Raw genomic sequence first — 14,653 nt, forward strand, 5'->3', positions numbered from 1 at the left:
AACTAGAACTAACTAGAACTAGAACTAGAGGAACTAGAACTAGAACTAGATGAACTAGAACTAGATCTAGATGAACTAGAGGTAGAACTAGAACAACTAGAGGGATCCTCTCTACTTGGATGAAGAATTGAAACCCTAACTTTGATTCTGTAGAAGAGGTATGATCTCCAGGGGCCAGGGGGTCTGGTTTTATAGTCCTTTCAAGTGAATCTGGGCCGTTGGATCAAACCGACATTGATTGAACGGTTATCCTTGATCCTTTAGGTCGGTGGAGCAATATCCCGAAAGAGAGTCCTGATTGGACTCTGGCTGAGGGCGGGCGCCCAGGAGAGGAGGGTGGGCGCCCTGTCCCTGAGTCATCTCGGCCTCCGCTTCGGTCCCGTGGCATCTGGAGTCTTCTAGATGATAGAAAATTGCGCGGCACGTTAATATCTCTATGTAAACCCAACGTGTGGGCCTTTCCTCGTATTTCCTGATAACCCCGTGCAGAAATAGACAAACACCAAAACTTGTGGAATTCTGTCAGATAAAACCCTAAGTCTAGGTGTTGGTTCCATTTAGATACTTTTCCATGATTAGTTGATGGTTAAATGTGAGCATTAAGGACCGTCAACAAGCTCCCCCAAGCTTAACCTTTGCTCGTCCCTGAGCAAAGATGAACTCAAGAGTTTCTGCAGTGGTTTCATGCCTTAAAGATACATATGCGTTGAAACAAGATCTCATCTCTGGTTAGGGTAAACTGTCAAGACTTAAAACTTACTTGTTTTACATTTTACCATGGGACTTGTAACCGTCACTTCTGTCTTGAGCAGTTAAAAGATAGAACGGTCTAGTCAAGCACCATGTCTCTTGTTCTTCGATTAACTATAGCTCTGGAGTTTTTGCAGATTTTCAAATAAAACTCAGAGATTCCTTGTATGACTCTCTCTAGTCTCTCTTTTGTGGTATTTCTGGATCCTTACCAAGGCAGTAATGGTGTATGCCTTCTCTCAAAGTATGTGGTATTTTTGGTATGAGGCATAGTGGTGTTGCCTTCACTCTCACCCTACTCTAATAAGGCTTTTGATATCCGGGGCTCATAGGTGGGACACAGCTAATACATACTTACAAGACATTTATTGCATAGCCAAACCATGGATCCAGAAGAACAAGTCAATAAGTCAAATCAAGATGTGCATGTGTGGCGAATGAATGGTGTATGGTGATGATTTTGATAACAATGGTGAAAGTCTAATTCTACATATGCTCTTTTGAGGGGATACATACCTTTCTTGCTCTTTTGAAACTTTTTGAGGAGAATGAGATGCTCTATATTTTCTTTTTTTTTCTCCCAGGTGGGTATCTTGTACCCCTAATTCTTCTGTCGGACACTTGTCCATTTTTACCTCTCGTCTCACTTTTTCTTTTCTTTCGAGGTTCCGGGCACTTGCCCCTTTTTATTTCCTCGTAATCTTTCTCTTTTCTTTTCTTCTTTTTTTTCTTTTTTTAGAGCACTCATCTCCTGAAATAATATAGGAAGTGGTAGTAACAAGATAACTTGAGCATTTATTTCACAGGGGAAAACAGAAATATTTTTTGCTATTCTCTCCCGGATTAGGAGTAGAATATTTTTGGGTGGTTCTGGAGATAGAAATGGGTGGATATATGTGGATGCGTACTTCCGGAGTAGAAGCAGCATTTGTGAGTGAACGTGCAAGTGAATCTTGATTTTAACCACATGACAAGCTCCTAAGGGTCTACACAGCTTGACCACACTGAATGCTCATAAGCTGTAAAAAGTAAATGAATGGTTCATAGTCTAATAAGCATGTATGTATGGCTGTGGTAGGAATTTAAACTCTCATCATACAGGAACTCATCATGTAATATTTTAAAGATTTTTAAAGATAAAATTCTCCAGAATTCTAGCATCTCTAGGAATAGATAAACAACAGCTCAACCTTCCCATATCGTATCCGTTAACGACTTAGACTTTAGATCAAGTACTCTTCCCACAAGTTCAGATTTAGAGCAAATCTTAATTAATAACAGTCATGCCTTAATTTGGGAGGTGCTCGAGGAGACGATCAGGCTATCCTCCGGCAGCTACCACTCTTCCTCTCCGACACCGCTCGCAGGTGGCTCGAGGAGCTCCCCGCCAACCAAATCCATGACTAGACGGACCTAGTTTGGGTGTTTCAAGGGAACTTCAAGGGGACTGACATGCGCCCTGGCAATTCATGGGACCTCAGCAAGTGCAAGTAGAAATATGAAGAATCTCTCTGAGAGTATGCTCGACGCTTCTCCAAGCAACGCCACAGAACTCCCGCACATCCCCGACCACGACATCATTTTGGCATTTGTCTCAGGCACCACTTGTAAGGATTTGGTGCATGCGGGAGTTAGGCCGGAATCGTCCATAGATGGTGGACGAGCTGATGGATGTAGTGGCAAACTACGCTGCTAGCAAAGAAGCGGTTGGTGCTTTCTTCAACCATGAGAACGACAAGGGGAAGGCACCAACAGACGATGACAAGGGCCCTAGCAAGGGGCCCAAAAAGAACAAGAAAAAGAAAAGGACACGGAAGATCAAGCGGGAGGCCCTCGACGATGATTTCGTCGCCGCTGTCGAGCGTAAGAAGCCTCAAGGCCCCCCAGAGGGGGCCGTATTCGACAAGATGCTCAAAGAGCCCTGCCCATTGTTGGGTCTTCTTAACATCATTACCAAAAGTAGACTTAGTTTTCTAATTCTGATAACGGTGCCAAAAATGTCAAACCTATCCCTCATACCACTTAAGCCAAGTTGTCATCCCCAACATGATATGAGAGACGCGGTATTGAAATATGCAATTGCTCATCTAAATAAATAACAAATGGGATCTACAAGCACACAGATTAATACCGATGTAGCATTTTAACCGGGAAGTATTCCAGGTATCGTTATTTATATTTTTACCACTGGGAAGGGATTAGTAATCATCAGTGTTGATTATAGAATGGAATATAAGATTGAGTATCTATTATTGCATGTATAATTGAGAACATTTATCTAACTCTTTCATACAGGGATAAGTGTCACATAAAGGATATATATAAAGTAATGAATAGTGACAAAGATAATTAATTTGATCAGCATAACTTAGCCACATATAAATATGATAAGCACCTCAGTTAAATATTCTAGCAAGTCATTAGCATGGAATTAGGACGAACTACAAGAATATTTCCTAAGTTATTCTTAACTATACAGTCTAGCATATCATAGTTAGTGCAATTATACTTAGCAATCATTGTGAGACAAGATTACACCCATGCATAGTGATATTATCAAGGTAAATAAGAAACATAGCAATCACTCCCCTGTAATAATGTTGCTCTGCCAGCCCTATACACGAGAGGGGGACTATATAAGAATCAATGAAGCTGTCACTATCACGAATTACCCCACGATCTGGCATATAGGGTACAATCATAGATAAATACAGTATAGGCACCACGCCTACACAACATCTATCATTTACCCATGGATCCGATGGATAAACACTATACGATCCTAAACATGTATATAATTCCAATCTAACTAAGCCAAGTATATAACTATGATAAACTAAGAACAATATAATTGGGAATATAAACAAGTAGAGCAAAGTCATAATCAATATATTGAAGTAGAACAAAGTCATATTCATAATATCCAAGAACAAAGATGAACAATTGAAGAACAATAGAGAATTACCAAGAATCCTCTTGACAGATCCAGAAACCAATTGAAGATTGACTCCTTCTAGTTCTAATCCTATGTAGCTATGCTAATCTAGATATCTAATTGATGTGGTGGCTCTAGGCTTGATCAGAGCCTTCTTCTCCCTTGATGAATAATGAATTAGGGTTGAGAGCTCTCCTCCTCGAGGGGCCAGGGGGTCTGGGTTTATAGTCCCTCCAAGTGAATATGGGCCGTCGGATCAAACCGACATTGATTGAACGGTTATCCTTGATCCTTTAGGTCGGTGGAGCGTAATCCCGAAAGAGAGTCCTGATTGGACTCCAGAGGGGGGCGGGCGCCCTGGTCCCTAGGGCGGGCGCCCTAGGCTAGGCTCTGTTCTGCCTCCGCTTCGTTCGAGTGGCTTCTGGAGTCTTCTAGATGTAAGATAATTGCGTGGCTCGTTAATATCTCTATGTAATCCCGACATGTGGGCCTTTCTTCTGTATTTATCGATAATCCCCTACAAAAATAGACAAACACCAAAACTTGTGGAATTCTGTCAAATAAAACCCTAAGTCTAGATGTTGATTTCATTTGGATCCTTTTCTTTGTTTATTTGATAATTAAATTTGATACTTAAGGACCGTCAACACCCATACCACAAGGGAGGGGCTAATGACAAGCTCGAGGACTGTCGCATGCTGAAGAAATACTTCGACAACCCGAGGCTGAAGAAGGACAACCAAAGGAAGGATAAAGGCGACGACAAGGGTGGAAATAAAGACAGTGAGGGGTTTCCCGCCGTCCATGACTGTTACATGATCTACGGCAGACCCTCGACGCAGCTCACCTCGAGACAACATAAGAGGGAGTGCCAGGAGGTTTTCACGGTGAGGATGGTAGTGCCATAGTACCTCAACTGGTCGGGCACCCCCATCACCTTCAATCGCGACGACCACCCCGACAGGGATGTCGCCCCTGGTGTCTACCCACTCATCATCGACCCTAGCATCGTCAACACCCGACTCTTAAAGGTGTTGATGGACGGCGGCAGCAGCCTCAACATCATCTACCTCGAGACCCTTGACCTCCTTGGCATCGAGAGAGCACAACTCTGACCCAGCGCCGGCGGTTTTCATGGCATCGTGCTGGGAAAAAAGGCACTACCGGTAGGTCGAATCAACCTACTGGTCTGTTTTGGCACGGTGGCCAACTTTAGGAAGGAAACCCTCACTTTAAAAGTGGTGGGTTTTCGAGGCACCTACCACGCCATCATCGGACGCCCGGGATACGCCAAGTTCATGGCGATCCCCAACTACGCTTACTAGAAGCTGAAGATGCCCGGGCCCAAGGGAGTTATCACCGTCAGCTCCTCTTACGAGCACGCATACGAATGCGACGTCGAGTGCGTTGAATATGGGGAAGCAGTCGAGAGCTCCGCCGAGCTCGCCTTGAAGCTCCAGGCCCACGCCGCTGAGGCTCCAGAGCCTAAGCACCACGCGGGCATCTTCGAGCCAGCAAAAGGCACAAAGAAAGTCCTACTCGACCCCAACAGCTCTGACGACAAGGTGCTGACGGTCAGTGCCAACCTCGACCCCAAATAGGAGGCTATGCTCTTCGACTTTCTCCGTGCAAATGCTAACATGTTCGCATGGGGTCCCTCGGACATGCCTGGCATACCGAGGGAAGTCGCCGAGCACTCCTTGGAGATTCGAGCCAGTTCCAAGCCAGTGAAGCAACGCTTGTGCCGCTTCGATGAGGAGAAGCGCAAGATCATTGGCGAGGAGGTCCACAAGCTTTTGACGGCCGGATTCATCAAGGAGGTTCATCATCCCGACTGGTTAGCAAATCCTGTATTATTTAAGAAAAATAATGGGAAAATGAGGATGTGTGTCGATTACTCCAGTTTAAATAAAGCATGTTCGAAAGTTTCTTTTCCTTTACCACGCATTGATCAAATTGTTGATTCTACCGCGGGATGTGAGACCCTTTTGTTCCTTGATGCTTATTCTAGGTACCATCAAATAAAAATGAAAGAGTCTGACTAGCCCGTGACCTCTTTCATCAGACCATTTGGAATGTACTGCTACATAACCATGCCCTTTGGGCTTTGAAATGCTGAGGCAACGTACCAACGGTGCATGCTCCATGTTTTTAGAAAGCACATAGGATCGACGGTCAAAGCGTACGTCAACGACATCGTCATCAAGTCAAAAAGACAGGGCGACCTAATTCAGGACCTCGAGATTGCCTTTGACCGTCTGCACACGAATAAAATCAAGCTCAACCCCGAGAAGTGTGTCTTGGGCATGCCCCAAGGCATGCTTTTAGGGTACATAGTCTCTCAATGCGGCATCGAGGCCAACCCTGAGAAAGTCTTGGCCATCACCAAGATGGGGCTGATTCGGGATGTCAAGGGCATGGAAAAAGTTACGTGCTATCTGGCGGCACTGAGTCATTTCATCTCGAGGTTAGGGGAAAAAGCGCTGCCATTATACTGGCTCCTGAAGAAAGCTGAGCGCTTTACCTAGACCATCGAGGCTGAGGAACCTCTCGATAAACTCAAAAGAATGCTCTCCACTGCTCCGATCCTTTTGCTCCCTCGACCTGCGGAACCTCTGCTCCTTTATGTTGCGGCGATGACCAAGGTCGTTAGTGCTGCTATGGTGGTCAAAAGACCAGAAGAGGGGCATGCACTTCCAGTTCAGCGACTGATCTACTTCATCAGTGAGGTTCTCTTGGAAACAAAGGTACAACACCCCAGATCCAAAAACTAATCTATGTTGTGATCCTCGCTCGACGCAAGCTGCAGCATTATTTTCTCAGCCATCCGATCACGGTGGTCTCGTCCTTCCCGCTGGGCAATATCATCTAGAATCGAGAGGCCACTGGGAGGATCGCCAACTAGTCAGTCGAGCTCATGGGGGAGACACTCACCTATGCGCCTCGCAAAGCCATCAAGTCCCAAGCACTGGTAGATTTCATCGTAGAATGGACAAATATCCAGCTTCCCCCGGCTTTTCATGAAGACAGGGGCGGGGGCAGGCCTGCTTTTCATCTCACCCCTCGGTGTCCATACGAGGTATGTCATCCGAATACATTTTGCCGCGTCCAACAACGTTGCAGAATACGAGGCGCACTTCAACGGGCTAAGGATCGCCATCGAGCTAGGGGTCCGATGCCTCAACATTCGAGGTGACTCTCAGCTGGTCATCGATCAGGTCATGAAAGCCTCGAACTGCCATGACCCAAAAATGGAAGCTTACTGCAAGGAAGTACGCAAGCTTGAGGACAAGTTCCAAGATCTCGAGCTCATTCACATCGCATGGTGATATAATGAAGCGGCCGACAAGCTTGCCAAGATTGCGTCCACTCGAGGCACTGTCCCACCGGACGCGTTCTCAAAAGACCTGCTTGAACCATCTGTCGACCTAGGCTTGGCGGCTGGCATCGAAACCTCCACCGTCGAGCCCCCCAACACAATCGAGGCCCTACTGACGACCGTAGAGGTAATGGAGGTCGAGCAAACTCCTCAACGCCCCGGTCGACCGTTTGACTAGCGCACACCTTTCCTCGACTACCTGATCCGGCGCAAATTACCAGAATATTGAGCTGAGGCCCATCGTATCGCTCGACAGGCCAAATCAAACGTAGTCTATGGCAGAAGCAAAGAACTGTACCGATGGAGCCCGACGAGGATCTTGCAGCGTTGCATCACTATAGAAGAAGGTCAAAAGCTCCTCAAGGATCTACACTCGGGGGCTTGTGGCCACCATGGGACTCCAAGAGCCCTCGTTGGCAACACCTTCCGACAAGGCTTCTACGGGCCAACTGCCATCGCCGATGCTATCGAGATCGTTTGTTCATGCCACAGGTGCCAATTCTACGCCAAGCAAACCCATCTCCCTGCTCACGCTCTACAGATGATCCCCATCACTTGGCCATTCGCGGTATGGGTCCTCAACCTCGTGGGTCCTCTCCAAAGGGCGGCAGGAGGGTACACCCACCTGTTGGTGGCCATTGACAAATTCTCCAAGTGGATCGAGGCTCGACCCATCACAAACTTTCACTCCGAGCAGGCTATCCTCTTCTTCACCGACATAATCCACCGGTTTGGGATACCCAACGTCATCATCACCGACAATGGCACACAGTTCACTGGCAAAAAGTTCCTAGACTTCTGTGACCGACATCACATCCGTGTGAACTGGTCTGCAGTAGCTCACCCTCAAACCAACGGCCAAGTCGAATGTGCCAACGGCATGATTTTGCAAGGGCTCAAGCCCAGAATCTACAACCGGTTGAAGAAGTTTGGCAATAAATGGGTCGAGGAGCTCTCCTCGGTCCTATGGAGCTTAAGAACAACGCCAAGCAGAGCCATGAATTACACCCCATTCTTCATGGTCTATGGCTCGGAGGTTGTGCTTGCAACACATCTCAAGTATGGGTAACCTTGACTCAAAGCCTACAACGAGTAGACAAACAAGGAGACTCGAGAGAACGTGGTCGACCAACTCGAGGAAGCTAGAGACATGGCCCTCCTCAACTCAGCAAGATATCAACAGAAGCTTCGACGCTACCACGACAAGCACATACGCAAGAGGGACCTGATTGTGGGCGACCTCGTCCTACGTTGGCGGCAAAGCAATCAAGGACGCCACAAGCTGAATCCACCTTGGGAAGGCCCATACGTGGCGGCTGAGGTCTTGAAGCCAGGAACATACAAACTCGTGGACGAAAAGGGGGCGGTCTTCACCAACGCGTGGAACATCGAACAGCTACGTCGCTTCTACCCCTAGAGCTTCGTGACTTTACATTTTGATGCACATCTTGTACCATCAAGGCCCTATGAATGAATATGTGAATAAATGAAAGTACTTTTTCGAGTAATGCATGTTACTACCAGTTAAATCTCAATGTAATGAGGAAGTCTTGACCATGACCCATAATAATCAACACTCCCTCGGGAGCGAGCAGGGGGGAACCCCCCCATAGGCTCTTAAAAATTGAACGATTTTTTCAAAACCTCAACGTTACCTTTTCCCTTTCAAGCCCTAAGGAAACCCCACACAATCGAGTAATAGAGGCACCTCGAGCCCCATAAGGGCCTAGGGATGTCGAGCCTAAGAACCCCTACACCTCCGGGCTATGGTAACTCTACTCACTCCCTTACACTCGAGGCAATCGAAGTCGTTCTAATGAAAGATCGACCGAGGAACACAAACTTAGGCAACAAGAAAATAAAGGAAACTCGAGCATAAAAGTAACAAGAATATATAGAAACCGTGAATCTTAGAGCCACTTGGGCCACAACGTTTATATGAGACAAGTGCTAAATATATATTACAATGAGTCCAAATACCCAGATTAGGCTCGCAGGCCTTTAGTCTTCACCTCCGCCTTCTCCCCCATTTTTCCGTGCCCACATAGGTCTCAGGAGGGAGTACCTCTGGCTCGAATAGCTTCGCCAGCCTTTCACTAGGAACCTCTGTGTCGTCGATCAAAGCATGGAGCCTCTCCTCATTCTCATCGTCGGTCTTGGAGATGTCAGTGACGAAGCCGTGGGACACCACCACCATATCATAGGAGAAGCCCGAGCAGACAACCGCCATAGCCCGCTTCACCCCGATATGAAGTGTGTCCCGCACTCGGTCCCTTAGAATGGCACCCACATAGCATAACTAGTTGAACAGGGCGTCGCCTCGAGCAGCCTCCCACGCCTCATTCGCAGGCTTGAGCTCCTAAGAGGTCGTGAGGTCGTTGATCGCCGTCCTCGGTCGACCAGTCACGGCGACCTCCCCCTCGAGCTGAGCCTTCGAAGACTGAGCGTTGACCTAGGCGGCCAACAGATCATCCGTAAGCCCTGTAGAAATTGAGATAAGGAGTCAGGCGACAGAAAAGTGGCATCACAAAAATAGATGAAACACAAGGGCATAGAAGACTTACCACGGACCTTCTCCTCAAGGGTAGTATTTTCACCGACCAAGTTGGTGTTGCACTTCTCAATCTCCTTATAGGAGCAGGCCAGCTCTGTCTCCTTGACCTGGAGGTCCTCGATCAGCTTACACGACTGCAGGATAGCGTCTTCTTTCTCTCGCTGCGCTTTCTTTAGACGATCGACGTCATTAGAAAGGCCACAAGAGCGGGCTCGCTCTGCCTCGAGGTCCTCACGGGCCTTCTTCTCAACCTCTTCTGTGGCACCTCGGGCGATTTCGCTCTTCAGAAGCGCCTCCTTTAGCCCGCCATAAGCGCTCTGGGCGGCGGCAAGGTCTGACTCGATGAGCCTCTTTCCTTTGTCCATCTCGACGGCCTCGTCCTTATACCGCGCAGCCTCCTCCAGGGCCTTGGCAGCCGCTTCCTCTGCCGTGATAGCCTGCTCCTTCGATTGGGCCGCTTCCTCCTTCGCCTTCTCCGCGGCCTCTCGAGTGACGTGGGCGTCTTCCTCCGCCCGGGTGACCTTACCGTTCATGCTAGACAAGGTCTTCCGAGTGTCGGTCAGAGCGGCCTCCTTCTCTTTCTTCTCCTCTAGAGCCGTAGAAAGTTCCTTGTACGCCTTAAGGAGCTTTTCTTTCGACTCGAGGAGCTGATCCATGAGAAGAGGAATCTACTGCCAGCCATCCCTTGTTGCGTGAATGAAGCCCGACTTCAGCCGGGAAGTTTCTTTCATGTCCTGCAATAAAGCACGAGGTGATAAGCATGCTGGCCTAACGAGAAATTCAAAGTGACGAGAGTATAGGGATCCTTACAAAGAAGGTCTGTCCCAGGCCGTTGTTGACGATGTCGGACATGAGGCCCATGACATGCTTCATCCAGAGACAAAGCTCTTTGAGGTGCTCCCACTTCTCCACCTCCATCCGATCATCCATCATGATATTGGGCTCGTCTAGAGACGTGGAGGCTCGAAGGCGGATCCTTCCTAGACCCCAGTGCTCAAGCTCTTCCTCCGTGCGTGCCTTGATGCCTCGGATAAGCTCCTGCACCGTCTCGAGCGAGCCCCCATGGCGCAGAAACAGATCGATCAGAGAGGGGAATCGCCCATCATCTTCGACAGACTTCTAGATTCTAGTCTCATCAGCCTCACCCGCCACCAGAGGTCCCAGCCTCGTCTTCCCCGCCGACGCCAGAGGCTCCGGCCACCTCCTCCCATGGCCGTCGACCCTCAAAGAAGCCTGGGGCGATCCCCTCGATGCCATAGAGGGTGCCTTTGAGCTCGGAACCCGGATCCACCGGAGTGCACATGGCGAGCGCCAGCACCATGACTCTATCCTCCCGCCGTGGCTCAGCCGGGACAGTGGCAGGCCCCCCATGACGAAGCCACATGGGAGTTGCGAGGCCGTAAACCGGCAGCTCCTCCTCCCCCCTGTTTCGGGCCTTTGCCCTTTTTCGAGCTGCTGCTGCTGTTGTTGCTGCGATAGCTGCCCCTGCAGTTCCTGTTGCTTGGGGAACTCCTCCAATTGCCGCTGCTACATTTGAAGCTCCTGCAGCTCTTGATGTCGGTGCTGCTCGAGCTGCCGCTGCTGCGCCTGCTGATCATGTGCCCCTTGCTGTTGCCGCTGCTGCTCCAGCAGAAGACGCTGCTCGCCCTCTTCCTCCTCTTTCTTATTTTACTCTTCCCTCCTCTTCTGTCGCTCCTCCTCGTTCTTCCTCTTCTTCCATTCCTCAACGGAATGGAGCCCAATGGGCCATGGTGTCTGTCCCTCGACCTAAGGGCTCTCTACCCCCTTGTCCGAGACATGAGCATCTGTCGAGCGTGTTCCATCCTCGGACTCATCACTAATAGTGATGGGGTCGCCCACTCCCCCCAACTTGGGTGGCTCGGGGGCTCCCTCCTGACCTTGGGGGCGAGGCGTCTCGCCCTGTCCGGGGGATAGTAAGACGCTTCCAGAACCATCACCCCTCTCCGACGGTCGAGGCGGGGTCTTGTCACCGCCCGCAGACGGTCGTGGGTCAGGAGAGCCTGCATACGACCCAAAATGACACATTAGTCACAAGGAATCTCTGTACTAAGTAGAGCTAACCCCAAGACCACAAAAAGAGAAGCGAGCCACTTACCTAGAGCCTTGGAGCTCGCCCCCACCTTGAGCCTCTTAGCCATCGAGGGCTGGGCCTGCTCCAACGGCCTCTTCAACCTGAGCAAGGAAGAAAGGGCCTAAGTTGGTGAGTGCCGCTGGACGAATAAGACAACAAAGATGAAATCATGGTATGAAGACCTTACCTCTATAGGAAGGACGACCATCCTACCGGTCCCACGGCCAGCAGGACTCGATCCGCCACATGTTGTGGCCCCTGACTTCTCCAGGACAGGCGCGGGCCTCGGCTCCACTCTCCCTGCATGACGATTGGCTAGACTGGCGCTACTCTGATGTCCTCCTCCCTGGCTCGAGGCCACCACAGTGGCGCGGCCTTGTGTCAGCGGCCCCGTCGTCGAGGTTTTGACCCTGCGGCCTGGGCCGGACACTGGAAGGGTTTGCGGCAGAGGAACGGCTCGACCCTAGGCAGGGGCAGGGGACGTGTCGGCGCATGGGTGGTAGGGCGACGCCTCCTTTTGGCGCCCATCGTGGGGCTCGCCTTGCGGCCCCTTGGAAGCCCACGCGCGCGATGTGGGAACGTTGGTTTGCGGCAGGCCTTGCAAGACTCAGTCGAGACGAGCCGCCATCTCCTCGGAATCATCATCATCATCATCGTCGTCATCACCATCGCCTTCATTGGGGAACTCTTCCTCAGGTGCCCCATCACGCCTTTGTTTGGATCATCATTCCTCGAGCGCCTGACGCTCGAGGTTCTTCCTCTTCTCCTTCTTCTTCTCCACATCCTTTATGGATTTATGCTTCTCTGTAGAGGCGCGCCTTTTCTCGCGCTTAGAGTCATCCTCCTTCACCGGAGGCCTAGAGGACTGGGCGTTGATCGTCCCCTGGCAAAATAGGCATAAGTCTCAGAAAGATTGGAAAGAAAACGATGGAACCAATAGCAAAGGTCGAGTAATGATAGCTCAAGGGGATTACCAGATCATAGTAGCCTTCCTCAGGCTTCACGGGGAAGCTGTTCACCTGCTCTGCCTGGAAATCGGCCGCGACAGCCGCCCTGACCCTGGCAGCAACCTCCTCGTCTGAAGGCGCCTCGTTGGACATCTGACATGCCTCGAGGTCCCACGACGAGGCATGTAACACCCCAGTGTTATGGTTGCATCCTTTCACATGCATAACATGAGCATCATCATCTATATAAGCATACCATGATCATCATTTACCTTGGGTCATGTCATTTTATGCATAAGTATGGTTTAACTTGTTTAATTATGCCTTCTATGCTTATGTTTGTGTGTGCCATGCTCTTGTTTGTGTTCTACGCCTTGGTAAATAGTTCATCTATGCTTAACTCAACATTTGGAACAATGTTCATGTTGGTCACATCTCCAAATTATGTATCTAAGTCATACTTTCACTCATAGGCCCTATAAACCTCTTTTGCTTGGACTTTTAAAAAGTGGTTCATAAATTGTTTCCATGTCAAAACTTCCTAAAGCAAAGTTGTAGCAAAGTTTATATGGAACAAAAGTTGTTTGATGTCCATCTCATGAAAATGATCACAACTTGCTCAAAAAGTGCTTGCAAGGAAGATTTGGGGGCTGTTTTGACACTTAGCAAAATTTTGCTGTCCTGGCGCCACCAGTTTGCCTGATCGATTTTGGGAGCTTCATGTCTTTGCATCCAGGCCGAATTGGCCTTTGCTCCAGTTGACAAACTTGTAGAACTCAATAAGTACTCCAAGAATGTCAAGTACACCATCTCCTAATTCACCATGTTTTTGGAGATAATCAACGCCAAAGTAGCTTTGTCAAACAAGCGATGCAAGCCCTGAATGGACGCCGTCGACGTGGCCGACCGGCGTCAGCACTTCGACGACATTTGGCGCCCGTACGCCGTCTCTGGCCCCGCTCGTCAGCATTGAAGGCATGCATGACCTCCACGGCATCGCTCTCGAGTGCTTGGACGCATCCAGTCTCTCCCTCTCGCCTCTCTCGCGCAGAAAACTCGGCCGCAGCGGAGGCGCCGTCACGAGCTCACTCCGGCGAGCTCGAGCTCGCTCCACACTGCATCGCTGGCCACCAAAGTCGCCCACAGCTCCACCGTGCTCTGCTCTCCAACTTCCACCCTCAATCTCGCCGTGAAACCCTCCGGTGAGCCGACATTTCCACTTCCCAAAATCGGGTCGCCGGAACAGTTTTCTCCGGCGAGCCCAATGCTGAGCTCCTCAGGGCCTCTCGTCCCCTCTGGTTGGTTTCTCGGGGTATCTTAGGACCTTAGCTAGCATCTGCGCCACTTGGGGGACACTACCGCGCTCACCATCGCCGGACAGGACGCGCAGCGCCGCCGTGTTTCCGCCAGAGCTCGGTCCTCTCGTGGCCAGCCCTCCCTGCACCGTTTCGAGCCAAGTCACCTACCTAGAAAGCTTCGTCGTGGTTCACTGGTGCTGTAGGAAACCCTAGGACACACTCTACCGGTCTGAGAGCTCCGGCGTATCGCCGAGCACCTCCGCCGAGCTGCCATGGTCGACGGCGAGCCCCTTCCGGTGGCTCCGCCGTGGGAAAAAGGGGGTCAATCGGTTCACAATTGACTTGGGATCACGTTGGTGTCCTCGGTTTGGCTGGAGACCTCGCCGTCGCGGAGAAATCGCCGGTGAACGTCATCTTGGTCGAGAGGAAGAAGAACTTGACACGCGTGTCCCGCTGTCAGTGGCTCAACGGCTCCCTCCTCTCTTTTATTTAAATTCTAGATTTCTTACAATCTTGCAAAAATCATATCTTCTGTTTCTGAGCTCCAAAAGTTGTGAAACAAATTTTGTAATGATCCATGGGATGGCTAGTTTTTAATACAAATATAATATGCACCATATATTCCGTGAAAAATAATTGTTATAAATTAATCTTGTTAATTATATGTAAATTCATATCTGTTGATGTACTGCTCCAAT

The 14,653-nt window shown here is 49.7% G+C and overlaps 1 protein-coding gene across 1 annotated transcript; it reads right to left on the reverse strand.

The window, feature by feature from the left end:
• On the reverse strand, positions 9,517-10,274 carry LOC110433674 (translation initiation factor IF-2-like). The gene is made up of 2 exons (XM_021456183.1): positions 9,629-10,274; positions 9,517-9,545 (listed from the first exon to the last, which is right to left on the reverse strand). Exons 1-2 carry the CDS (start codon positions 10,272-10,274, stop codon positions 9,517-9,519), a joined length of 675 nt encoding a protein of 224 aa, XP_021311858.1.

This window comes from Sorghum bicolor, chromosome 3, assembly GCF_000003195.3.
Source record: "Sorghum bicolor cultivar BTx623 chromosome 3, Sorghum_bicolor_NCBIv3, whole genome shotgun sequence".
NCBI lineage: Eukaryota > Viridiplantae > Streptophyta > Magnoliopsida > Poales > Poaceae > Sorghum > Sorghum bicolor.